General features: G+C 37.3%; 1 protein-coding gene across 17 annotated transcripts in view; it reads right to left on the reverse strand.

The window, feature by feature from the left end:
• The window catches only part of DLGAP1 (DLG associated protein 1), a 418,553-nt gene that overhangs the window by 117,714 nt on the left and 273,371 nt on the right, over positions 1-27,468 (reverse strand). For all 17 annotated transcript variants that reach the window (XM_017832746.1, XM_017832733.1, XM_017832741.1 and 14 more), the window contains 2 exons: positions 23,726-24,751; positions 9,254-9,468 (listed from right to left, as the gene is read on the reverse strand). In XM_017832746.1, the coding sequence (XP_017688235.1) occupies positions 9,254-9,468; positions 23,726-24,679 (1,169 nt within the window). In that variant the 5' untranslated portion in view covers positions 24,680-24,751. The remainder of the gene's footprint in view (positions 1-9,253; positions 9,469-23,725; positions 24,752-27,468) is intronic.

The raw sequence follows: 27,468 nt of genomic DNA on the forward strand, positions 1-27,468 counted from the left end.
GATTGCCTTCAGCATGAAACATCACTGTCACGGTGCAGAGCTGCACAGACACAACCCAAGCATGGCTGCCAGCCCAACGTCACATAAAGAGAGAGAAGGATTTGGGTGCTCTGGATGTGGCTGCTGGCATTTGGGGATGACAAAACCAGTTAGTGCTTTCTGTGGTCACTGGGCTTGCTGCAGGCAAAGCTGCTGGGCAGCTGGGGTGCAGGCTGGTTGGGTAGCACAGTCCTTCTGGGGGGACAATGGGAACCCGCCATTTTTCACATCAGCGAATTAAACAAACAGTGATTACGTGATGGTTCTCTGTCTTTGTGGTGTACACTGATTAAGAAAGCAAACACAATGTAAAAAAATCTTTGAGGATTTTCTCTCATTTCTCCAGTCCTGAAAAGATTTATAACTTCATTAGGAGGGGAGGAGACTTTAAAAAGTCAAGTTTCTTCAGATGAACTTTCATTCACATGTGTCACAGGGACTAGAGTGATATTTGATGCTTGCAGCTACTTCAGCGGTTGTACACTGCCTTTGCTGCCCCGTGCCCCTAACCTTCACCCCGTACTGCACCCAAGCCAGCAGAGAATTACTAAATTAAGTTGAAAGTTGCTCTATCTTAGCAGTAATATGATCACAAAAAAATACAAGAAACAAATAACTGGACATCAATAAGACTTAGTATCTTTTATTCGTGAGGGCAGAGCCATTCTTCATTCTCAACTCTCTTTCTTCCACCCTAACACAATGCAAATTAACAGGAGATTCAAAAACATGCCTGCAGAAATGCTATTTGTCTTTCATATTAAAACTAAAGCAATATACACTGTTTTAACTTTTTCCATTTTTAATCTGAAAGGGTTCCACCATTTCACAGTGAAAAAAAAGATTGTACTTCTAGTTGATCAGAATAGAAATTTATTATGAATAATTAATTATTATTGCCTGTTTCCTTGTTTTATTATGTAGAACACTAAGGACTCCAGACTGAATTTTGTGCAAATGCACATCTCTTTTTATGCCTGTGAATTTTCTGCATGGCAGATTCAATACATCAGCTGAGCTCCCCTTAGCAAACTAAACCAGATAGTACAAGATCACATACCAAGGGTCAAGTATGGTATGGCTGGCAGCAGTGGGAACATAATTTCAAAATGCTAGTGATGAAATAACATTTAAAGAACATGAAAGAATTGCGCAGCACTGCTGTGGGTGGGATATCTATATTTACTGTTCAACAGCAGGCCTTCAGGAATAATTTGGTCCTGATGAGAATTTTATTTTTATATTTAAAAAATAAGTTAAGACAAGGAAGTAAGAACAGTGATAACGGGTATATTCAATAGCCTGAGAAAGACAGACAGAGAATCCTAAAAGGTAGATCTGGAGGGGTCTTCAGGAGGTCATTTGGTCCCTCCTTCTACCCTGAAGCAGAATCAGCAATACCTAAATTTGTCCTGACAGACACTATTTTACCATTTTCTTGAAAATGTCCAGTGAAGTGATTTCTTTTGGCAATCCACTCCCATGCTTAACTATCGTTACTGTTAAGAAAATTTTTGTAACATATAGCCCTTGTGTATGCCCTTGCAGTCTAAGGCAGTACTTTTTCTCCTGTCTCCACTGGACATTTTTAAGTCTATTTCTGAGGCAGCCTTTCAAGTCAGTGGGCAGAAGTAGGGCTAAAAATAAACAAGACAAGTTTGGCACACAAACATGCAGGTAGGTTGTGTACAGACTATACACTGAAAGAGGTGGCTGAAAAACACATTTTGGTGTTGTAATTGTAATTGTTTTTGTAATTGTAATTGTTTTCTTAACACAAGCCCTAGAAGTGCCCATTTGATCCATAAAATGCAGTGATATGCTTTGCTTTTTAAAACAGACAATGAGGTGAATTTGCATTCATTAACACAATTTTCTGTAAAATGCATAATTATTTATAGGATCTAACGGAGAGAAGCAAAGAAGTTGGAAGTCCTAACTTTCATCTGTAACTATGTTGAACATCAAGCTAAATCTTATGCAAAGGTGAGCCAGATGACTAGATAGAGGAGAAGGATTTTAATTTCTGCAAATAAAGCAATCATCTAAATGAGGTTGGCATTTTTAATCAATTACTGACTTACAAAACTCTTCTTTAGTATTGCCAAAAAATCACACTTTGACTATTAAAGTTATAGGCTTTTTCTTTTTTGGTTAGTATTTATGCCTGAAAACAGAAGGCTCCAGGTTGACCTTCCTGTGGCCTTTCAGTACCTAAAGGGGGCCTGCAAGAGAGCTGGAGAGGGACTTCTGACAAGGGCATGTAGTGGTAAGACAAGGGGGAATGGTTTTCAACTGAAAGAGGGCAGGTTTAGATTAACTATTAGGAAGAAATTCTTTACTGTGAGAGTGGTGAGCACTGGAGCAGGTTGCCCAGAGGAGTTGTGGATGCACCATTCTTGGAGGTGTTCAAGGACAGGTTGTGTGGAGCTGTGAGCAACCTCGTCCAGTGGAAGGTGTCCCTGCCCAAGGCAGGGGGGCTAGAATGAGGTGATCTGTAAGGTCCCTTCCAACCAAAACCATTCTATGATTCTATGATTCCATATTTATTTTTATGTAATTTAATGGTAACTGTTTCATTTCCTCAAATTTCGGCACACAAAGGTAAAAGTACAAGAGGGACAACAACAGTAGTATAGGTCACAGATTACAACAAAATTCTCACTTCTTGTCTTAGAGAAACAAGAAATAACGTTATACAAATGTGACAATATTGGTATAACAGGGCATATGAAGCTAGGTGTGGAATAACAGAAGGGTAAGTTTTAGGATGACATAAGCTACCAGTGAGATTGTAATATCTAGGGAGTCTCAGTTTCATTGTAAGATAAACTTATGGGGATCATCACAGAAGTAGAGAGGAGTGCTCATCCTACCCATGTACTATGCAGTGAACTGTAGGGATGTCCTGTCTCCACAGAGGGTTGTACAGAGAGATAAGTGGATTGATTTCTGTGCTGTGAAGGCATACATGCCTTTGTGTGAGGGAAACAGAGCCTAGAAGGGAAGCTGCCATGGGGCACAAGCTTTCTCTCATGCCCATCAGGGATACTAAGCCTTAACTGACTGAATACACTTTATAAATTCATCAATAACAACTGTTCATTAAAAACTCCAAGCTCAAAGTTCCTTGAATAAATCAATATCCTCTGCTCCTTAAACGCCATGTACACAAAAGAGATGTCAGCTGCCATAAGGAAAGCATTGGTTTCAGAAGTATGACCACCTACTGCCTCAAAATAAATATATTTTTCTTTGTCTTGCCTTTCAAATTTTCTTCTGACTTATAAATTATTCACTGAACTTAATCATACCTGACACACAAGCATGAAAAGTGAGGACTGTGTCCAACAGCTTCTCCCTAGTTTCAGATAGAAGAGAGAATGGATTGCAATAATATGAGTAAAAAGTTAAGTAATATATCATGCATCAGTGACTACGAGCTAGGAGAGTTACTACCTAGGCAAATAATAGTTCCAGAATACTAATCCTTAGGCTGCATGTCCAAAGCTCAGGGAGATGCTCCTGTCTCTTTATTGTGAAATCCAAAAAACTCCCTCTTCCAGAGAACAAACAAAACACACCTCAAGGAAAATAAAAACAATTCTTTCCAGTTAGCTACAGGTTTGATGAAAATGAAAGAGACTGCAACATGAAACAACTAAACCAACTCTACTGAAAACATACTGCAAAACACTAGTGAAAGGTTAATCAGACTTATTCCTTTTGTACTAATTAGCAAAGTAGTTGTTCCCTAATTGGAAGTCACTCAACAAGAAAGAAAATTAACAAGCTTCCCCGCATGTGTCTAAAAATATTCACCATCATGAAAATGTGGTATTGCACCATCTCTCTTTTCCCTCTCCCTTCCCCCATGTCTGTGATCTGGGTCAGATCATTTCAGCAGAATGAGGACACCACGTAAATTTAAAAAAAAAAAAAAAAAGTATGCTTTTGTTTATATGACACCTTTTCCTCTGGATATTTTGGGAGTACCTTATAGTAATATAGAAACACCTCAACTAAATAGGAGCTCATTCCCAAGCCTGGAACGGTTATCACATCTAAGGATGTATGCTGTGCCTTGTGATGAAGTGTAGTGTAAGGACATCGGCTTCAATTTGCTCAAATGCCAGAAGAGCCTAGCCAGTGTTTCAGGCTACAATTATCTTTCCATCTCTTATAATTTCCCTCAGTATAGACACTTCCCTAGGATCAATTCTACAAGGATCAGGGGATTTTCTATCTGAAACATCTTATACTAAGTAACAATGCGGTGGTTTGATTCTCTTTGCAAGTCATCCTAGCAGAGTTGGTTCTGCAGCTCTGTCAAGCTTTGATTAGTAATATAGGTTGACTCTAGCTTGGTAGTTTTTCCTCCAGAAACTGACTTGAACAATTCTCAGAAAGGTGATGAAAAAGTTGGAATTAAGGGTGTATAAATCAGATCTACCTCTTTCTTCTTGCTTTTGTCACCACTACTAAGCTTGCTACCAGATTCTACCACTTGACTGAGCTTGATTATCTATTGAGATTTTATAGGATATTAAGAAAAATGACACAGAGGTTTTCAAAACAGTTTTATCTTCAGATTCCCATAAACATACAAGTCGAAAGTACTTATGATATTTGTATTAACACATCAAAATGTAAGTGTGAGTAGGCACATATTTTGAAATATTAATTTTGGAATGTCTCTGATAAACTTTAAAGTTAGGAATTGTTTGGTTTATTTCTAAGTATCACCCATCTAAGCAGTAAATCATAGGAATAGATTCAGTGGTGACAGAAGTTATATAGACCAATTCTTTACCAGGAGACAAAAAGCAGAAAAGCCTAATGCTTTTTGCTTATATACTCACATACCTTTTCATCATCAGTGGTGAAACCTGGTGCATTAAAAAACGTTTGTGGTGTTTAGAATTGTGTTTCTCCAAGTCACATCTGACTGGAAAAACAAGAAATGTCTAGTAAAATACTTTGAAAATAAATATTTGCTAAGAAAAACTTAATTTCTGTTCTTACTTCTCTCCTTTTTACATAAATCCTATAAATGCATCTCCAAAGTATCAAGACAATTGAAATTTTCAATTCACTAGTGATCACAGAGTAGAACTTGTCTCAGAAAAAAGTCTACATGATCAAATATGAGTTCAAAGAAACTATGCCACAACTGTATATAACTCAAAACCCATGTCAATAGATTACCATTAAGTTCTATAATATTTTGCAAAAACAAAAACCCCCACCAGCACCACCACAAGCACAAAAAAGCCCCAAAAGCAACCCCCCCCAAAAAAAAACCCAACAAAAAAATCCAACAAAAAAACCCACCCAAAACCCCAACAAGAGCAAACAAAAAATCCCACCCAGAATTCAAAAGACTCTAGTGGCTGAAGTCCCCACAATAGCAGCAATGTTGACTTTGGAAGCATAATCTGAAGGTGTACTTTTAGCAGAGTGTGCCTGCAAAGGAAAAGAGGAAAGGGGGAAAATGAAGTGGAATAACTATGGTGACAGGATCCATCTCTTAGATTTCTTGTCCTCAACAGAGTTTTCCAGTTCTTTTCATATTCCTTATCTTTCAGGCTGGGAAAATGCTGGCATCACATTATTCCCAGTGCTGACTCACCAGCTAGTTTGCCCATAGTCTTTCAAAAGAACAAACAAGAAGGCTGCAGATCCTTCTCTGACTTATCCAGCTACTTCATAAAGTTTGCTGGAGCTTCGTATCTTTCAGATTTCAGTCTTTCTAGCAAACTTGCTGAGAGTTGGCCAATGGATTCAAAAGTTATTGGGAGGTGGATGTGACAGGTTGGCATGTGGACAGCAATGGAATTGCATACTTTGTCCCCAACAAAAAACAGGCTAAAAATGAACAAAGTACACACAGATAGTGAAGGGATATGTCCTGAATCAAACTCAGCTGTAACAGAATTGTCAGTTATCGGCACCTGCACCCTCTTTAGAAGTTAGATAACCAGTCCATTTTTAATCTGCTTACAGGTAAAAGATAAACTTCTGCCACTTTTCAGGAATGGGAAAGAAAATACCACCTTTGTTTTCAGCTGGATCAGTTTATCTACTCTGTGAAAGCTTCAATGCCAAGAGGATACTGCCACCAAAGACAGAGAAAAAAATCTGCTTACTTTCTGGTAGGATAATGAGAATGCAGCAGCGGAGGTGTGTATTTCAAAATCACAGCAAGCTGTGCTTTATCCAGAATGGTCCCACAGCATTTGACACATGTGCTGTAACCACATGGAAACCATGGCAATGGAGGAAAATCGTAGGAGGGAGACTGTATGGTATAGCAAGGAAAAAACCTTGGCAAAACCAGGAAAATAAATTTTTATTATGTAAAGGAGATATGACACAGTTGTGCTGTTCAAAGGTTATTCCTCATATAAAAAGAAACATTGGTAATAATGAAAATCCTTTCTTAGAAGAGTAGGCGCATGAGCAATGGTAGGTAGGTAGGTGGGAGGAACAGTGTGGGTTGTGAGACCAATATTAGACTTAAAGTATTCAGAGAGGAAAAGTCCCACAAGATGAAAAATCCCTTTAAAAACAACAGTGAAAGCAAAAAGGAACGTGTTTTTAAGTTGTTTGCTTTGCCACAGATGAAAGTGAAGCCAACTAGAGGCTGTATATAGCAAACAGAGAAAGGGAGTAGCAGAAAGAAGTACAGAAGATCCCTGACAGTTACTGCTGTAGAAACACCTTTGTTCTTCACAGACAGAAAAAGCATAATTAAAGGAGTGAAATACCACTCAGCTTTAAGGTGTTAATATCCTGCAAGGTCAACTAGAAGGTCCGCTAGTGACAGCAAAAGGCTGCCTGCTGCCTAGAGTGGCTTTTGGTTCATTTCCACAAAGCTCTTATTCAGGTGCAAATTGAACTCAACTGAGTAAGCCAAGGAAATAACTTGTTATCACACATCACACATCTGCTTGATGACCTATGAGTGAGTTAGGGGTCCTAGTTTAGTCTCTACCCAACACACCAGCAAAAATATCACAACTCTCAGAGTAATCAGGGTAGCCATGAGATGAAGAAGCAATGTCATGGTCAAGGTGAAGTCACATTACTAAAAAAGGATGAAGAAGTCTGCAAGGATCTAGCTTAAGAAGCCTTCAATTCCCAGAGCAAACACTTAGATGTTTCTCATACCCCCCACCCCCCCCGAAATTATCATGTTCAGCAGAAAGGAATAAAAGCGATGCATAATTATATATTATACAATTTGCCTCTGAAAGTGAAATATCTCTTCCCAGGAAGAGATATTTCTATAAAATATCAGCATAGATTAAAAGAGATCATTCTATTTCATTCCAATTTATGTTGAATAGTCATTGAAAAAGAAAAGTTATTTCATGTTTTCTCCTCTTTTTTGTTTTACTATCATTTACCATTTCCTTCTTCTATCTTGTGATTTACATCCTACTTCTGCACAGCTCTCAAACTTACATGAATTTTACGGAGTACAGCTTAAAATGAAAAAGATTCCTAAAAGCTTTTCTGAATAGGAAGGGATTAAAAACCATGTGAAATTAAGTATTTGTACAAGCACTTTGCTGAATTACAGTGACTTCAAAGCTAAACATAAAAACTTCTGCTGCCTGGTCCCTCTGATCCAACATCCTCTGTGGGTGAATAGTGACATGCAGGACTTTTTATTTTTCATAATTTTATATATTCTTTTGCAAATCTTTTATCTACAGAGAACAGAAATGACCACAAGCAAATACACTCACTGTGGTGCATTGTACTTCATGCACATATTATGGAACTCTGGAACTCATGTTTCTAAAGATTCAAAAAGAATAAGCTCCGTGCCTGATAGTGTGTCCGTGCATAAAGCATGGTTTGATGGAGTTTGTGGTGGTACGTAACATTTATGTTCACCTTGCAGAGGTTGCAATTACTGGTCTCAGAGGAGGAGTTTTGGCTCAGAAAAGGATGTGGTAAAGTCTTCTGCATGATGAAAGGAATCGCTGGATCCCTTGAGCAAGCGCCAGCTAGATTATGAAAATCCCTGCAGAAACTGAGACTGCTTTTGCCTTTGGACACTAATGGAAAGACAGAGCTGAAGCAATCACTGGCTTCCCTTGAGACAAAATCAGGCAGGCTGCTATGGGGAGCTGCAGTAAGCACGCTTTTTGCTGCTAGTCTATTCATTACTGATGTCAAGAGCATGACATTCTTAACAAGGATCAAACACTTTTCTCTAAAATCTATTTCTCAGATAAGGTCTATGGGAAAAAATGGGGTAGAAGAGGACAAGGAAGGAGAGGAAATTAATAAGGGAAATGCAGAAGTATTCTTTTGATGTTAATCATGGATACCAGAAGATATAGAGATACTTTTAATTATTTCTCCATTTTAAAGCTACAGCCTTGGGGAAATCATACTAAAATTAGGTTATTTTCGGTCCAGTGAACTATGATTCACTATTATATCTAAGAATTTTGTAGAAGACAGACAGGAAAAATTGTTGATTTTAAATCCACATTATTTTCTTATAGAGATATAATTTATTTTCTTGCTTTAGGGTACTTCATTTTAGAATTATTTAAAAAAACCCCACTAATACCAAAATTGTCAATTTGTGCAATTTTCCTGAGAATTTGGGTGGCTTTTTTAAAAGGCCCAAATAAAACTAAAACACATAGTGACATTTAAAAACCATAAACTCATGATTCTTTTTGACTAGAACTTTCATAAACAATTAAACAAGTTCCAGGTTTTGGTTCTCCACAAAGTACAGTGCAATTCTGAGTGGAAAACACGGATTTGCCTACTTTCAAACAGTCTTTGTTCTTTTTAATTAAATGTCAGACACTCTCTTATGAGTTGCAAAGACTAGCTTAGGGCTAATTTCACATGTTGAGTATATATAAATACACAGTTATGCAAAGTTAGGCCAAATCTATAATTCAGGGAAGTATTTAAAGAGTAGACCTGCTCTTTACATATCTGAATACTCAACACTAACATGTTAAAATACTTTGCAATTTTCAGAGTAATATTGAAATGCATCCCCAAATTTACTCTTGTTCAGAAAAAAACCATGCAAAATAAGCATGACCGAACACACTTGTTCAAATATTTTCTCAACCAATAGCTGGAAGTAAAGAGTAGAAACAAATAGGAACAGAAACTGTATGTCTTAATGGAGAGCTCTATATGTTGTAGTAAAACATGGACTTACTTGAGGGTGGTGAGCTCTGTAAGGGATGGCTGGGTGGCCTTGAGATAGCTCTCTCTCCGTGCAGCAATCTTTGGAGATGGCTTCGGGCTTGTGTCTGAATCTCCACTGTCATCATCCCCCATGGCTTTGATGTAACTGCCACTACGCATTCGTCGGCAGGGAATCTCGTCATCTTTTCCTCGTGGGGTGTACCCAGTCCATTCATCTTGAGGAACCTGAAGTGATAAACACAATTCTCATTTTAGTACACTCCTGATGTTATTTCACAGCAAGATTTGACTGTGATAAGCCACAACAGAGCCATAACAAAAACTCTGATGGCCAAAGGCCCATTCTCAATCGTATTTGACCATGTGTTGCTGTTTGCAATGGAGACCCACTTCTCCCTCTGCATAGTCACAAGCATGTCTGGAGTTCTTTGCTATTTTCCATTACTTCACTGGGAAGTTTCTAGCAAACATGCTGACACAGAAGCCTCAGTTAAGTCTAATACTGGGCTGGACAAATCTGGTTTTTTTGGGATATTTTCATTCGAAGCATTTATAAACCAGATCAGGGTGCTTTTGGTTCAACTAAACATACTGAACATCTTTGGGGAGGCACAAAGGCTGAAATGTGAATGTCTATATTACAATCTTTTGTGATAGAGTGTGCATAGGAACACTTACCAGGATGATTTTGGTTCAAGATACATTTGAGATTAGTGGAGCTATGTATTAATCATCACAAAAGCAGGTTTGCAAGTGTGAAATTTTACTACTATTGCTTCTATAGCATAATTTGTGTGACTGAACACCTGCCAGTTTGCAGGGATCCTCCTTTTAAATTATGTTAGGCTGAGTGTCTGAGTCATACATCTCTTTATTCCTTCCTTTTTTCTTCTTCTTATTGATATGCATTATTTCTCTTTATCTGATGTGTGTCTTGTCCCTTCTTTTTACTGGAAATCTGGAACACTGAGAATGTGTGTTCATGAGATTTTGAGACATAACAAAGGACAGTCCAAGAGCAAAGTGCTCTTGCCCACTCATTGTCTGCTTTCTTCTGCTCTTGAGGCTTCTGACCGTGTAAACTGACATCCTTCTTTTTCCTGTGACTACAGAAACAACATGCAGTGGAGTAGGGTTTTTGAAGCTATTTTGCAGAAACGCCGCTTTTAATGCTAAAGTTGAACCCTCAAAAGGGCTTTTTAGTAAACACAGTTTGTGTTAGACTTGAATACAAGTAGCTGTGAATTTTTAGTTTGCTGCTTTGATCATTCTCAGTGAATCAAGTCTATAAAGCCAGCTATAACTATAATGCTCAGAAAACCTTAGAAGCCACATTAAACAAGGAATCACGAATCTGGGTTACTAAATTTGTCTTGCAACTTACAAATACTAACACCTACCAGGATAATCAGTGTGTCTTTTCTATGGAAAGTCTGGTCTTCATCAACACTGAACTTTGGCTGAGGATCTTGTGTATCCATTGCTTCCAGCTTACAGCCAGGGCATATACACACCAGTTTGTTTAGAAAACCAAAACTGGAACATTGAAATGTTTGCTAACAGCTTAGGTGTTTATTCCCACGACAAATATAAGTCTAAGTCCAGAGGCTGTAAGGCCTTTCAACTGTTACCGTTAATATAAGTAAAATTTTTGATGGCCTTTTATCAACCTATACTGCTATAAACTGCAAACCAAAAACCACTGTGACATACAAAGGAACAAAGATATTTAATGGTCCTAAGCCTTTATCAACTTATTACTAATTATAACCAGTTTTATTAATGAAACTATTCACAAGCTATGCCTTTGCTTTGTTTCCTGACGATTTCAAACCCAAGACCCTGCCAACTTTCTTCCTCCATGGACTCTTCTTTCCCTGCTACTGACATAATGATTTAGGGCTTTCCTTGAACTACCAGGCTCAAACAGCCCTTTCCTCTTGTGTTCTGTTCTCCCAGACCTCTCTTGGTCAAGTTTGGTCTTGAAACTCAATTGGAGCTTCAATATTTTCCTCAAAGGACTGAAGATTTTATCCAAGAAGTCTACTTTAGTTTGCACCTTTATCAATATTTCTTCTTATGACTCAGTCTTCCTGCTCAGGACTTAGACCTCCTTCTCAACTGCTATGTTTTATTTAACTAATTCTTTCTATGTGCCTTTTTAAAGTAAATTTTCATCTTGTCTTTAAATATCCTTTAGTTAACGGCTCTGGTAGCTCTACTTCTGAGAAACATTTAATTTCTTATTTTCCAGCAGCTTACAGTGTTTGTTGCATACTGATATTTTTTTTAGAAATACATTTTCCTGTCCTTCAAGAATATAAATTCCTTAAGGTAGGAATATAGCTCAAATTCCAGTTTTCTTACTGAATGATGGCATGCAGAATTGGGCACCTATAGGAAGTTATTGAATAAATACACCTAAACACTCTTAAAATATTTTTCTAGAAAAGGGTAAGACTGAGAGTACGGAATCCACCGGAGGAAAAGGATTGAATAAACAGCTCTGATATTTTTCCATGTTAAAAAAAAAAAATAAAAGAAAAAAAAAGAAAAAGCAATATTTCGGTTCTATGACTTCTAAGTTTATGCCTAGACACCATATCTGGAAAGCTGATGCTTTCCTGATATGTATACCTTTTTTAAGTCCAAATGAAGCTGGGACTTGGTAGTGGTTTTGGTTGTGATTTTTGTTGTAGAAGAGTACACAGCATTTTACATTCCACCCCCAGCCCCTTATGACAGACAGAGGATAACATTTTTTTCAGGTCTTGTTCTTGCACTGTTTCTAGGCCTAGAACATCATCAAACAGTGAATATACAATCTATATTCATACCACCTCTCACATACATTATGGAACCTACAGCTTCTGCTTGTCAGCTGTAAAATCTTGGCTTTTCAAATCACTCATAAAAAACAGAAGTTAAGACAGGTTTAGTAAAATCAAGCTCTGATGACATTTTGATGACATGCTTGAACTTCAGTCAGAAGTTTAAAACCTGTAACAGTGTATTTCCAATCAGTTTTAAGGCAGATATTAGATATCAGAGTATGTAGAGAATCTGTGAATTCTCAGAGGATATGCACTTCGATCTGTTTAATATTTTATTCATTATGCTTTAATTGAAGATATTTGCTTTTTCTCGTTAAGATAAATTAGTGTATTGATCTTTAGTGCACTAAATGAAATATGTTAGTATAATGTTAGGGTTGGTGTCTCTAATGGAAAAAAAGTCATAGGAGTTAAAGTTACAATGTTCATACAGCACCCTTAATTCAGTTAAACTGAATGCTTGTAGTTTTATTAAATAATAGATATACTGTTACAAGGACTCCCTGAAACAACATCTCAGCCTTGGCCATATTGATCACCATAACTGGTCTACTCTGGCCTCCAATCAGGAGGCCTGGAGACACACCATCTATAACGCAGCTGTCTCCTTCGAGAACACACACAGGATCACTCTCGAGGAAAAAAGACAACGCAGAAAGAACCGTGTATTGCAGAATACACCATCTAAGGAGTCTTTCTGCTGTGCCTTTTGCAATCGGATATGTCTGTCACGTATTGGCCTCATAAGCCACCAACGTGCCTGTAGCAAATGTGGATAGAGCCTTCCCAAATCTTCGTTCGCGAAGCCTAGCCATGATGAGATGATGAGATATACTGTTAAATTTAATGTTGCATTTTATAAGTGCAGTACAAGTGATGAGACATAGTTACTGCGGGCACATTTTCTCTGGAATTATTGAGTTCTGTTATCAATAACCCCATGTATACATACAATACTTTTTATCCCAAAGCTTCTCAAAATGATTTAGCTATGATAGGCAAGGTTTTGAATCCTGGTTGAAATGGATTTACCATGAAACTTCCTATTTAGGCATGCAAACACTATGATGAGGTTTGAATGCATTGGTCTAGTCCTACAATTTGTATAATGTGATCAGAAGTTTCCAGTTTGAGCTCTGCTCATACCAGTGAAGCTAGCAATCACTGAAAAACAACACACTACCTTTTTAGTAGCTTTTCCATCTTTTAAAAACACTAGATGCAGAAAAAGAAAGCTGAGCTGTTCACATAGAGACCAGGGCAAAGCTATCTCAATGAGTGCCACAAATCTACTGGCTTGGTTTGCATATTGAAAGTTACCTGCATGTGCAAAACCAAAGGAAATGATACCAAAGTGACCCAAGTTCCAATTCTGTATTATGGGTTTAAGGGTAAAGTCTGTATGCCCCAAAGAGAAAAGGATGGCTATGGTTACAAAAGGCATCCAGATTCAGAGAAAAGCCTAAAATACCAATTCAGATATGCTGCTAATTTCAGTTAACACATTGAGGAAGTCAGAGTGTTTGTACAATCTTGCCTGCCTAGACAAAGCTGCAGTAGAAGAATGTAATGGATATCTGATTAAAAAGCTTTTTTAGTTAAGTAGTTTAACCAGGTTTTTTCTGCAGGCATTTAAGTCTGTTTATTTTTTAAAATTTTGGTTTTACTCCTTTTTTTTTTTTTTTTAAATAGTAACATTTCAGTATATAAGAGAATATTAGGGGCAGAAATTTGGGTCCAGCTCCCTTTAATCTTGTTTTTTGTTTGGAGTAAGAGAAAACAGTAAGATATCGTGTAACTGATAAAGAGCATTTGCAGGGTAAAGAGACACTTTAGAAGTTTTGCTTTGGCTATTACCAGTTGTAATACATTTTATGAAACGGTCTCAGAGCACTGTCTGTGTATTATTTGAGTAGGACAAACAACCCTTAAAGCTCAGCGTTTCTTTTCATTGTACCTATTTTACTGTTTAAAAAATACAGACAGATAAAATAATGTCAACTGTTATGCCTATAGTCAAAACCTCAAGCAATACCTACTAAAAGAAGTGACCTGTTTTCCAGAGTGCTTTCTTTGGTGCCTAAAAGTAATGGCTGTAACAGCTCATGCGGACAGTCCAATTTACTGTCACAGTAAAGTGTTTCACATTATGAGAAAAAAGTAAAACCCTCCAAAATACAAAGCCCTCTCCAAAATAAAAACTACAAAAATAAAATAAATCAGATTATTTCATACATTCTCTTTCTATACATATGGTACTAAACATCCTGTAGTGTGTTTTCTTCTGCTGATCCAGAAAAAATGCTGGGAGAAGTGTCTCTGTGAACCTCCATCTCTTTTATTTTTTTCAGTCAGGGAGTCTGCACAAATTTTCCCACAGGCTCTTACTTTGTTTGAATGTCCAAAATTATGTCTTGCAAGGTCACGTATTACACTGCACACAAGTGCATATGCAAGGTATCTGCTGCCTTAGAGGATTAATGAGATTAAGATTGACATACTTCAGATAAAGCTGTTTCATGCTTTTAAGAAAATCATATTATCCAATTACCTTAGCAATAGCATTTTTCCAGTATCAGAATATCAAGCAGGAACATCACTTGCATGATTGTTTTTACTTTCATGAAAAAAGGGGAAGAGCTAAACTCAGATCTAACAATGAACACGATTGTTTTTATTAAAATAGAACTATTATTATTCACACTATTAAAGTAATAGAGAACCTGGAAACATTTCATTCTGCAAATGATCTTTAGGCTCATGTACAATTCTTTCTTTACAAGCCTAAAAATGAAGAGTACACTTCACTTACACAAAAAGCATAGTGAATCAGAACACCATTGTTACACAAAAATATATAGAAAATAGTCAACAAAGGCCTCTGAGACATGCAGCTTGCTGAAACTTAAGACTTCAGCATACACCTAGAAATAAATTCTTACATGTATGAAAGCTAAGTCTGACAATAGTTTCTTCTGGTTAAGTTGCTGATATTCTCTTGTAAACAGAGGAGACTATAAAGATGAAGTACTGCTACTAGCCAACATCTTACCTGGATTCAGCATCATTTAGTGTATAGATTACCTGTCCTGATCTTTAACTAAATTTATGTTATTCTGGAAGTGTTCACACTTTGTCATTAGCCAGGCTGGACTGACTAGTCATTTCCTTTAATGCATTTTTTGATCTAAAGGAACTGGATTTTTCTAATAGGTAGTCTAGGACCCCAAATAAAGAAACCAAGCAAACAGGTATACTAGTCTCCCTCTTTTCAAACATTAATTTCAAAAGCTCACACATAGTGATATGTGAAATATGACCAGAATGTAGTGACAAAGGTAAAGAAAACAGTTTTTATCCAATTTCTAAACAATTAAATTAGAATACTTAATTTCCTTCTTTTTTTTGCCCCAAATAGTTATTAACTTACCTTACTGGATGAAATAGCAAACAGACTGTCTCTATAACAAATTAAGTTCATTATTGATCTCGTTTGATTTGGTTTATTGCAGCTGAAATCATTAAAGCTTCTCCCCATGCTTTGCCAAAGCAGTGTGGATGACTGTAGAAGTAAATAAAAGGACTGGAAGGAGTGGCTAGCGATTGCTCACAGCAGTAGACTTGTAACTTTAGCTTTCTATTAGTATGCAAATACTTAATGAATTGAAATCACATAACTGAAGAACAATGCTTAATGACTGCTCAGTGCAGATTTTTCAAACCCATGCAATTTGGTCTTAGTCATTATTATGCCTCTTCTGAATGCTGTAAAGGAAGTTTCAATTGCCATCTTCCACTTACTAAGCCTATTCCTGGCACTCATGAATATTGAATTAATCAGACCAATAAGTATGAGTAGCATTTCTTTCTATCAATATGTATATGTTAAGAATCATTGAAGTATGCAAAAAAAGGAAGCCTTAGAAAGCAGAAAGAACAATATATGTTTAATAAGCCTCAAGTGTTTCATAAAGGCAGATAGGAGGGTTGCCTCTCTTTAGGACAAACTTAATATACTCAGTATCTGTAGCAACACTTGCTTTAGCTTGTACTCTTTGAGCAATCATGTTCTACTATAAATTAATTTAATTTAGCTGACTTATCTCCATATTTTTCTACGAGAAGAAAATTAACAGCCAGAACAAAGAGCGTGTCCAAGATGGAACATTATTTCCACAATTCTGTGCCTACCCCTTGCATCAAACATGAACAAACAGGGTAAAGAACTGCAATCCTCCTTCACACAACAGTAGTTTGGAAATTTTTCTAAACCAGTATGAATCCTCACAGAGTCAGCCAATAGACAAAATTCTGCAAGCACCACTCCAGTTTATAATGTTCATTCATCAAAAAGTGTCTTACCCACTGGCTTGTCGATCCGATTCACAGTTTTATGTAGAGGAATGTGTGTCTTTTACATGAAACTACCATGTCTTGATTCCAGATACATTTTCTCCTTCTGCTTTATGCATAAAAATCCAACCAACCAACCCTGAAAAGGGCCATGCCAATACAATGATTCCAGCCAAGTGCCTTACATGTTCTGTAGAAAGGAAGGCAAACAGCAACTACCATGTCCATTAGCTGAGGGAAACATAACTGAAGATCACAGAACAGGACTCTCGGCTGGGACCTCAAACTAAAACTGCTTCAGTGATACTCATGTATGATATTCTCTCAGCGGCAGAGGGTAGACATTCGTTCTCATCTTTCACAATACCCTTGAAGCATTCTATGCCATTGCTTATAACGACATATGGCTTCTTGCCCAGTTAAGGACAACAGGATGACTGTTAACATGAATACCAATCCTTGAAAGGACACTTTCAATGACTAGCAATGGAGAAATGTTTTCTCATTTCTTCTATATATCTTCTTTTGTGGTGACTGGTTGCCATCAAAAGCAATCCTGTTAGATGAGATGTCATTTTATCTCTCTTTCACTACACACCACCACAAGCCCACTATCAAGCAGACAGCAGGAAACTGGCTAGTGGGTGGAGAACATGTAGCTGAATCTGAATCCTTGGAAGAAAACACATGTGGTGGAGAGAGCATTTTGAGAAACAGCGCTTACGCTGTTACTTTTGGCTGACTGTAACTGGGTAGTCTCTGGTGCTTTGCTAATGTGCTCTCACAGGCGGTTGCTGTAAGTAATGCAGTTAAGATGCCATCTCCAGCTCGTTATTATCTTCTGTCACATTTTAGTGGCCAGTGGACAGACTTCACTGAATCTTCCACAACCCTTTGTTTGGATTACAGCAATGCAATATACCTGCATAAGAAGATTTCATTTGGCTGTAAGAAAACTTTCTTGGTTTCAGAAAACCACACTGTGTATTTGCAGTGACTCTAAATGGTCACCTCTCTTCTACAGTAGTGTCCCTTTGATATCAAATCTAGGTGACTGTCTTGACTCTTATCTGCTGGGAACTGAATTGCTATAGACCAGGAAACCTCAAATATTTCCTAAAAACTGGTTAGCAGGTTGGGGTTATGTCAGTAAAACAAAATTAGACACAAACTTATTTGCATAAAAGACTCCTGGACACAATTCAAAGACTGTCTTTGGAAGCCCTGGCCCATCAGAACTGTCACAGTGCCTCATCCATCTGCATGACACATTGTTTAGCCTTTGGTGAGAGAAATACATATCTATCAGAAATCTAAAGAAGACAGTCCATTGCACAATTTCAGGGTAAGAGGATGAAAGGACAAAGAATATACAACAGATTGATGTTCTTATTCCTTAATTCACTAGTGACAGGAGCTCACCTGTGCAACAAGTACAGCACAAGGCAGAACAGAAAATGTGGCCAGCTGACCAGGCTCAGACCACTCTTCTGGCACTGTAGTGTTTCCTCACTCAAGAACTGTACTATAAATTCCATTTTTGAAACAAACAAACAAAATATCCAGTAACTGGATTAAGGGAAATACTCCTTATGACTTTACACAGACTGAAGAAAATGTATTGCTGCTCAACGTTTTCTTCCCCATCTACTTTGCATGTTTCCACAACAAAAGTTAAGCTTTTAAACTCAGATGCAGGTTGAAATGTTGTTTCTGTTGTTGTTGCTATTTGTTTGGTTTTTTGTTTTTTTTTTTTTTTTTAACAGTGACATTACTGAAAATGGTAAGATTAGAACTCTCCAAACATTTAAGGCTACAGAAAGAAGTCAGATGCAGGACTGAATCAAATCTTATCCATGAAGGAACTGAGATACCAAATGCCAGCTGTTATGTGCAGCCATAATTTTAATAAACATTTCTCACATAACAGTGTATGTAATGTAGTGTCACCCAAGTATGTTGCTAACTCCTACTTATGCTATGCTAGCAATAGGATCCAGTTGCCAGAATTACGTTCCTTAATGGATGTGCTATTAGAATGTAAGGATGGTAACAGAATGAACTGATGGTAATTCAAGTTAATGTAGAAAAAATAAGATCAGTGCCAGTATATTCAATATTAAGAAGTTACAGGATGGCAATAAAACTAAAGGACAGAGAATTATCACTTAAAGGAACACGGGCAGACAAAACTGCAGCTAAATGTGAAGTACTCACATTGCTATAGAACAGCTCTCCTTGTACTTAGGAGGCCTCCATTACTGAATTACTGAAGACACCAACGTCAGTACAGGTTTTAATTAAACAAATAAGAACACAACAGTTGTTCGTGGTGAAATATGTGGCAAGATCACTCTTACCAACACAACTGACAATTTCTTTTTTTATTAATTTTTTTAGCTAAAATAAAGGACTGCAAATATAAAAGGAAGACAATTATACTGAAATACTCTTCTACATATTTGTCTCAGTATAGCACTGACATGTGAGTGGGTTTGCAGGTAGGCTAAATAACCAAGATATAGATTTAAAGGAATTACCTCTTAGTAATACAGTTTTTGAAAATAAGTTATTTTGTGCTTTCTTTGTATTTTCCACAAATTCCCTAATTGTATTCATTATTCCTATTACCCATGTCACTATTTAAAAACTGAAATAAATTAGTTCTCTGTGAATATTTTTTCAGTTTTAATGTTCCTACATACTAGCTGATTTTAAAAATCATGAATATTTAAGAATTTCCAAATGTTTTCATGATTATTCTATTACCTGGAAGCTGACGTAGAACACATTAAAACATTTGACGCTTTATTTCACAATTGTCCAAATCATTTCCCTAGCTTTACCAGAAGTATGTTTCATATGAGCTCAATAAAAAAACTTGACACTTATACCTCATATACTTCGTAGTTCTGACTGGAAAATTGAAGGAGAAATAACATATGCACTAATTTTCAATTTATAAGGGAATATGGAGAAAAAAAAGCAAGTCTTGAGATACATGAAAAATAGAAGGTCTACATTAATGGATGTTAATACAACTTTCATATATATATACATATATAGGAAGATTTGAACATGGTAGTTGCATCTGAAATGCAAACACTATAAATGAGGAAAACATAGACATAAACTGAAAATGGAGATGGACTGGCATAGATAAGCCCAGTATAACAGATCTAACATAAATTGCTGTGGCGTAAGGATGAACACCTTGTAATTTAACATACCATGTTAACAAATCATAATGTACTTACTGGTCCTTATTAGCACCCTGAACCTAGGATCTATTTGGCCATCCAAGGACATAGGCAACAGAAAGAGGCTGGAACTGAGTCTGAGCAGTATCTCCTAAGAAACTGTGGAAGTGCCTTGTCCTGAGACTGGAAAACAAGTCACTTAGATTATGAGTTTCTTAGCACCACACATGGTATAATAATGCCCATTACAGGCAACCTTCACACAGGAAACCCAGCGCAGTATGAACCGGAATACTTTGCCACCAGAAAATTCTGACTACATCTAGAAACTTATATTTTCTTTACAGTATTTCTCAGTGTATCTCACCAAATGGCAAGCAATGCAAATGTGGAACTCTAAGGGTTGCACTGCTGTCTCCACCTACTGCACTTCAGTTTTGAGAAATGAAATTTCCATCCTCAGCCCCAAGTGTCTGACACAACTGACTTCAATCTCATCAGTTGTGACTAAAGAAAAACTTATGACTGACTCACATAAGAAGAAAAGAGGATTAATACAAAAAATGTCATCCTTTGTATTTTTCTCAGTCTCTTAAGAAATGGACCAAGGACAACGTGAACAGCAATTACGGGGAACATTGAATGGCAAAACTATAATCAGAGACAAACTCTGCAGTGTATTTGATACTCTATTAGCTCCAAAAATCATGAATTCATAGAAAACAAGACTGTCAAAAATATCCCAATGTATTTAGACCCTATTGTTCGAAGAAAAGAACTGCTGCTTACATTTTGTCTTTATAGCATTGCCTCATTTCATTTTTTCCAGAGGAGAAGCTAGTGGAGAAATAGAGGTTGTCCACTGCCTTATAAGTTTTTCTTTCAAGGGAGGGAAACCATTTTGAAGAAGAATTTTGATAAAACATGAACAGTTCTTTCTCACCTTCCTTCCCTTTTGTCCAACCATAAACCTGGATCAAACAGAAGCACTTTACTGAAGTAAAAATCGGCTAAAAAAACGGACATTATCTTTGTACAATCCAGTTCATCACTCTTAAAAGAAGAAATAGAAAATAAAAATGCAATTCTGTTCCCAAAATGCAGGTAAGAGAAAAACATTTGCTCGGCGGTCTTTAGACTAGTCTGGGATAACATCTCTTTCTGAAGATGCACAGTGTTTACTCAAACCTCCCCTAGACCTCCAAGGATGAATATTGTGCCTCAGCACCAGGGCTGGAAACAGAGCCTGCTGGGGTAAAGAAAGACAGTGCAATGCAGGAAGACTCTGCACTTGATCCAAATTCCAAACTATGAGAAATAAGCCCATCTGCAATACAAACTACTGCCAACTCCTTCCACAGAACAGTTATGTGGAAAATATCACAGCAAGCTAGATAATTGTTTGTTATTTCCATGTATTTACACTGAGAATTCATGCAGATACTTTTATGATAAAAGCCCTTACAAGCAAATGTGAAGTCAATGTTGCCTGTGATCTCTAATGTACTCAGATCTGTCAAGATAAAGAAAATTATCCTGAGTACCCTGAGTTGAATTCTGATAGTGTCACAAGGTGAACTTGCATAAACAAATAGTTGCCTCTTTGAAGGATCAGTTTAGGTCATGAGAGTTTATGTCCTGGACCACAGACAACAACTTAAATTACAAATGAGTTGATAAAAGCATCTATTAAACATTTAATGGGTTAAATAAAGCAACAAAGAAGCATCATAATAATGAAATTAAATTCTCATTTGTCCACTGTGGTAATGAATTTCTGGCTTTCTTTTTACTTTGGGTATTTCTAATTGTTCTAACATAGGACACCAGCCTTTTGGTACAATCATGAGAAGGTCACCAGGAAAACAACAGATACACAGAATAATTCTACAACCCACTAACAGACTAGTACTCTGCTGCTGTTAATACACATTTATATTGCAGGACAGCTAAAAGGCCTCAGTTAGGTCCTGTGTCCCATTGTGGAAATACAAAAGGGAACAAAGTCCAAGCCCCAAAGGGCTTGTAGTGTAAAAAGATAAGTGATACAGTGAAGAGAAAAGCAATGGGATGCATTCAAAATAGACTGACTCTTTTAATACCTATATGCATTTTTCATCCTTTCAAGCTGCCAAGAGTGAAGAATAATCCTGACTCGCTTCCTCGAATCTACTGTACTCTTTGAATATTACTTCCAATGTTAACTGATGCTCGGTTAAGATTTTCCTTTAAAAAACCCCAACAATTTCAAACCTGTTATATTTCCCTTGTTTTTATAATGACATATCATTAAAAAAAATGAAACAAAATTAGGTGAAAACCAAAATGAAACTACCAGTAAGGATGGGAAACACAGCGAGAATTTAGTTATTCTAAGTGAGAATTTAGTTATTCTTACCCTTGACAATTGTTGGACGTATTTTCAAACAGACACAGATAATGTCCTCTAATTCCACTTCAGGAGTCTATTCCTGTCAGCTAAACATTATCTAAAGGTCCCTATGGAGGTGTTCATTTAAAGCTGATGCTGGCACAGTTTTTCACTCTTTTCTAGCCATCTGGTCACATACTGAATTGTCAGCTATTTTATCTGAACCCAAGAGGAAGACTGAAGGAGTAAACAAAAACATCAACAAAAGAAATCTCAGGGTCCAAAGTAACCACAGCAATCAAGTCTAAAGTTATGATTTCTTCTCACCCACAAAATTCAGACACAAGAGACAATAAAAAGAAAACCCAAAGCTCAAAAGGTTGCAACCTGAGGCTATTTTGAAACCCCTTTCCCTCTGCAGTCCATACACAGATCTGTAAACACACTCTGAGCATTTGTATTGCCTCCTCTTCCCCCTCCCCACCCTCCTAACAATTAATATAAAATATACATATCCATTCATTTACATTTGAAAAATTAGAATCCCAGAGGCTGGTTATCAAAATTATTTTGCATGCCACTCCATAAAACCTTTTAATATCAATTTTTAAATGGGGATGCCTCAGTCCTACGCTTTGTCTGCATACTGACTTAAAAAACAGAATGTGGAAGCTGACTGTCTCATTCAAGCACCCATATGAGAGATCTCGCTACAGTTTCTATACAGATAGACAAGAGTCCCACTACATTAAAATGAAACCAAATCATCTTAGCAAACCTCTTTTTTCCTCATGGTCTTCTCTCTTCTCTGTGCGACGTTGTTCCATCTTACACACACACTTAGATGTGCCATAAGTGCTTCGTTTAAAGTGCATAAAAGCTATCCACAGCTCTCCTAAGAATGAAACAGTTTTAATATTTTCTGATCCATGTTCCTGCCACAAACATTCACCGGCAGTGTGATAGCTCCAAGAGGAGACATCTGATTCTTGACATTTAAAGATACAATACTGGTGAAAAATAGTGACGCTGTATTAACTGCAAACAGCTTGTGAGGGAGTAGGTGATGTACTCCTAAAGTGTATAATCAGAACAAGCAATAATTTCAACCTTTTGATTTTTTATTTTTGACTCAAAGCCATGAAAAAGAGGAATAGCCCAATAAACAAATCTGGACACGTTACAATAACTGTTTTAAGAGAATTTATATTCTATGTCTAAAAGAAAAGTATGTTGTTTTCCTGCTGGAGAAAGTACTCAGGTACCCTCAAGTTTCTCAAAAGGGTCTCAAAAGCTTTCATAAAAAAATGAGCAGTAAATGAAGGCAAATCTCGAAATTACAGAAATCAAAGAATTTGTATCCTGGTAACATTCAGTTAATTGACATTGTAATGCTAAATGCAAGCACTACAACATCAAATTCCCTATACCCCTACTGTGACAGCCTTATAAATTCAAAAAGTACACAGAAAGGTCTTATTTTTCTCACATGAAAAAAAATAATCCTGTTCTAACATGAACTGTTTGAAATACTGAATGCCGGAAAAAAAAAAAAGAAAAAAAAAGAAAAAGTTGATTTATTTTTAATTTCAGTAGCAGTACCCCTTGTTTGTTGATCAGTTACTTCTGGGTAAAGGTGAGACATCAGAGCAAACCTCTATCCCCCACAAACACCTGAAACAAGGCAGAGCACAGTTAACAGCAATCAGTTCTCCACACTGTACCTGGAGGTACTGACATGACCGTTCCTGTTGACACGTCTCTGCCTTCACCACTGTCTGGTCCATGTTAACTGATGCTTTCTGGTAAACTTCACGGGCTCTGCTCACGGTTAATGTAGAGGACCAAGAGCTTTTCTTCATTAACTGGGAGTCCAAATTCACAGGCAGGTTTGCACAGGTAGAGCATTTGACATCGTTATTGCTTCTGGAGGACTTCACAGTATGTTCGCTAATAGTGTTATAGGCTTCCATAAAGTATTGGGAAGAAGAACGATCAGGGCATCTTCCCATGGTCATGACCCCACTGGGACCATGATATATGCAAACATCATTGTCCAAGTTGTCATCTGAACTCCACCATCCTGATGCATTGGATCTGGGCTTACCTTCTGATCGCCTTTCTTTACTCTTGCTGCGCTTACCATACCTCATTGTCTGTGACTCTTCTGGGCTTGCTTTTCCCCCATTGACATTCCCCTTGGATGGCCCCTCCAGTGAATGGGACTTGGTAAAGAGCTTTTGGACAGAATGAACCAGGTGCCGGATCCTCCCTGGGCTGTCACTGCGGTGCTCCATGGCAGTTCGTTTGTACTGCAGAGTGTGGTAGCCATCCCGATTCAGAGGCAGCTGCCGCTCAAACTGGTCCAAAAGGTTGGCAGGAATGCGATTGGTCTTGTTGGCAGTTCCATGGGGAACCAGAGCACACTCATCCTTGAGTTCATGGTGGGAACTATAATGCCTCCTGGGAAATGTGCTGCTGGCAATCTGATCATTGTAGGGCACCATGCACTCTGCCTGAAAAGAGTTCCTTTGAGTGTAGTAAGGGTGGTCTGCAGGATGGGGGTCCACTGGGTTTAACAAATATGGCTTCCTGTCCTGGTGGTGTGGCAGACTGTCACATGGAGAGTCACAGGCAACCCCATGATGATGACTACGGCTGCTAGACAATCCCTTCATCGTTGATGGAAAGCAAGTCCCAAAGTCATCTAATACGTATGGCTGTGCAACAGGCAGATCTCAGAGAAAGGCCTAAAAGAATGAAATACAACAGAGGCCATAAGATATTCAAGCCAAGACAATAAACAGCATGTGTGTGTTTAGCATTCTTTGTTTCTTATTGCAAAAATAATTGGAATAAACGTTTTCTGATTCTTTTTATTGCTTAATATTTCCCATGAGTAACGTAGTGATAGGGATACCAAAATAGTATACAAGAAAAATTATCTTGTTCCATTAGCTGGAAAGCAGATGAAAGAAAATTTTCCTGATACGAAAAGTAAGATAAGTATCATCACCTGTACTCTAAAACCTCAGTCCTGAAAACATTCAAGGACAGGGACCTTCCAGGATGTCTTAACTGCTCATCTGCATGTTTTCAGGGCTAAATGGATGCATTAAAAAAGATCACGTCCTTAATGGAACACTTTCTGGACTTCTTAGGCCACACACAAAGCATGGTGAAATTACTGGGAAATATTTCCCTGACTTAAATGCATATTTTTCATGACTTGAGTGCAGTTTTACTCAATGTGCATATTGTTTGCCCAGACTGTAAGCATCACAAGACAGTATTAATACGTTATTTCTGTAAGTTATTTTCAAATTAAGAATAAAATAACAATGCATTACACTAACTGTCAAAATGAAGCCAAACTAAGTATTTAAGAACCTATATATTTGGAGGGTTGTATTTAATATTTGCTGACTCCTATTCACAAAAAAAAAAGTCATCTTATTCTGCTAATGCATGACTTAGTTTAATTCTCCATAGATTTTCAGTGTACTAAGCAGTGTTCAAATATCCCTACCTACTTCTACCATATAGAGGAACTGGTATAGCCACAACTTCCACATGGCAATAACAATGTAAGAGATTTCAACACTTAATTCTTGATTGCAGTTATTTGTCCCTGAAGTGACTCAAAATGCTATAGAATATTGATTACAACAAATTGAAAATGGAAATCTTCATCCCAAGTGATATAATAACCACTCTGAGGCCAGATGCTCTTATTTCAGTCCTCAACACTAGCAAAAGTCTGTATGCAACTGCTACTGCAACCTCTGAGCTACTAATGTATAAATTATGGGTTTCAGATGTGACAAAACAGTCTCGAGGTGCTGTCTCAGTTCCTGAAGGGCAGAGGACTTCTTAGAGGATGTCCTCTTAAGAGGGCAGTGGCGGTCACTCAGCTACCTTATTCTCTTCCGGCACCCCTAATCACATAATGCTTTTGGAAATGTAACTCTTGAGATCCCTCTTGTAGAACCAATAAACATCCATAGCAAACAGGTTTCCACTATGTTCCTCCAGTGTTCTCTCTGCTAAAGTTCACGTTTTAACAGGTTGTAGACATTGTACCTACTGATAAATTGGCAACAATGAAGTTTTCTAAAATAGCATTTAGTTAATGTCAGTCTGGAAAAGCATGCTCTGCATTTCATCAGAACATATTTTATATTTTCTTCTGAATCTGTGGTGAGTCAAAGAGGATTTTTTTTCAAAATGCTTCAAAGCTAATCTGGATGTCCTGCATTTCATTTTCCCTCACTGGATCCCTGCAATGCAGAAAATGTTCCTTCTCAAGAGACTTTTAATTCCAAAAAAAGAGTTTTCAAAATACCGCAAAAGGCTCTTGAAATATTCCGAATGGAGAGGCTAACTGGTTTACCTTAAGAGGAGAAGGGCTAAAGGCACCTTTGAAAGCACAAAAATAATATATTCAGAGAACTGGACTTGTCAATTTTACTGTAGTGACAATACTTAGCACTTCCAAAGAGCATTTTATATCCCTACCAACTGTTTTAAAAATGTGATCTATTAGATTGTAATCAAGAAACATCCAAAAGGATGTAGTAGTAGATTCATCACTCAGGTAATTGAAAATATGACTTGAACAAAAATACGTCATCATGAAGAATACTTCTGAAGGATACAGAGACCAAATCAAAATACTCCAGTCCCTGGTATCTATGAATATCTTTCACACATCAAGGCTTATGAAAACAAAGCTTCAGCCAGTTAAGTTTTATTTAAATCCATTTACTATCATTCAATGCTCCTTAAGATGATTGATAAGTTCTCTTAAAGCAATAGATTAGTGTGTTATATAAGATAAAAAAAAATTAGAACCTTTCCTTAAATAGTTCAATAAACTGGGACATGCCCAAACACAGTGATTTATTTTTATTTTTTCATTATCTGAGTGACTATGAAATTTTCATTTTTGTGCACTGTGGAAAAAGAGTATATGTAAACAAAGAACCAAAAGAACCGATAATTTATAGCATAGTGAAGTCATGGCAGGCATAGGAGATGTCATGGAATTATTTAGAATATGTAGTCTTATAGAGTAAAATGGCTGGGATGAGGAAACACTTGATCTGCTGGGACAGAATATTGTGGAACATCTTGAAGCTAAAGTTTGACCAATGGGAACAGCCATGTTACCAGCTGTGTTTTGGATGGACTGGCAATATGGATGCTAAGGAGGATGTGTAAGAAGTGGTAAAAAGTGACATTTGTCTATATAGAGTGACAGCGACAGGCTTTCAAAAAATTGTGGAGGAAGCTTGGCTAAGCACTGCTATATGAGCTTGGATGGCAAGTAGGATTGAAACGTTTAGGAGAAAAGATACATATAGTTCTACACCTATTTTGAGTCTGAGTTGTCAATGAATCTTCTATGAGGAAGTACCAGAGAAAAAAGCAGAAGACAGAGAGGATGATCTGCTCAAAAGGAATC

Source organism: Lepidothrix coronata, unplaced genomic scaffold, assembly GCF_001604755.1.
Source record: "Lepidothrix coronata isolate B3197 unplaced genomic scaffold, Lepidothrix_coronata-1.0 Scaffold6, whole genome shotgun sequence".
NCBI classification, from domain to species: Eukaryota; Metazoa; Chordata; class Aves; order Passeriformes; family Pipridae; genus Lepidothrix; species Lepidothrix coronata.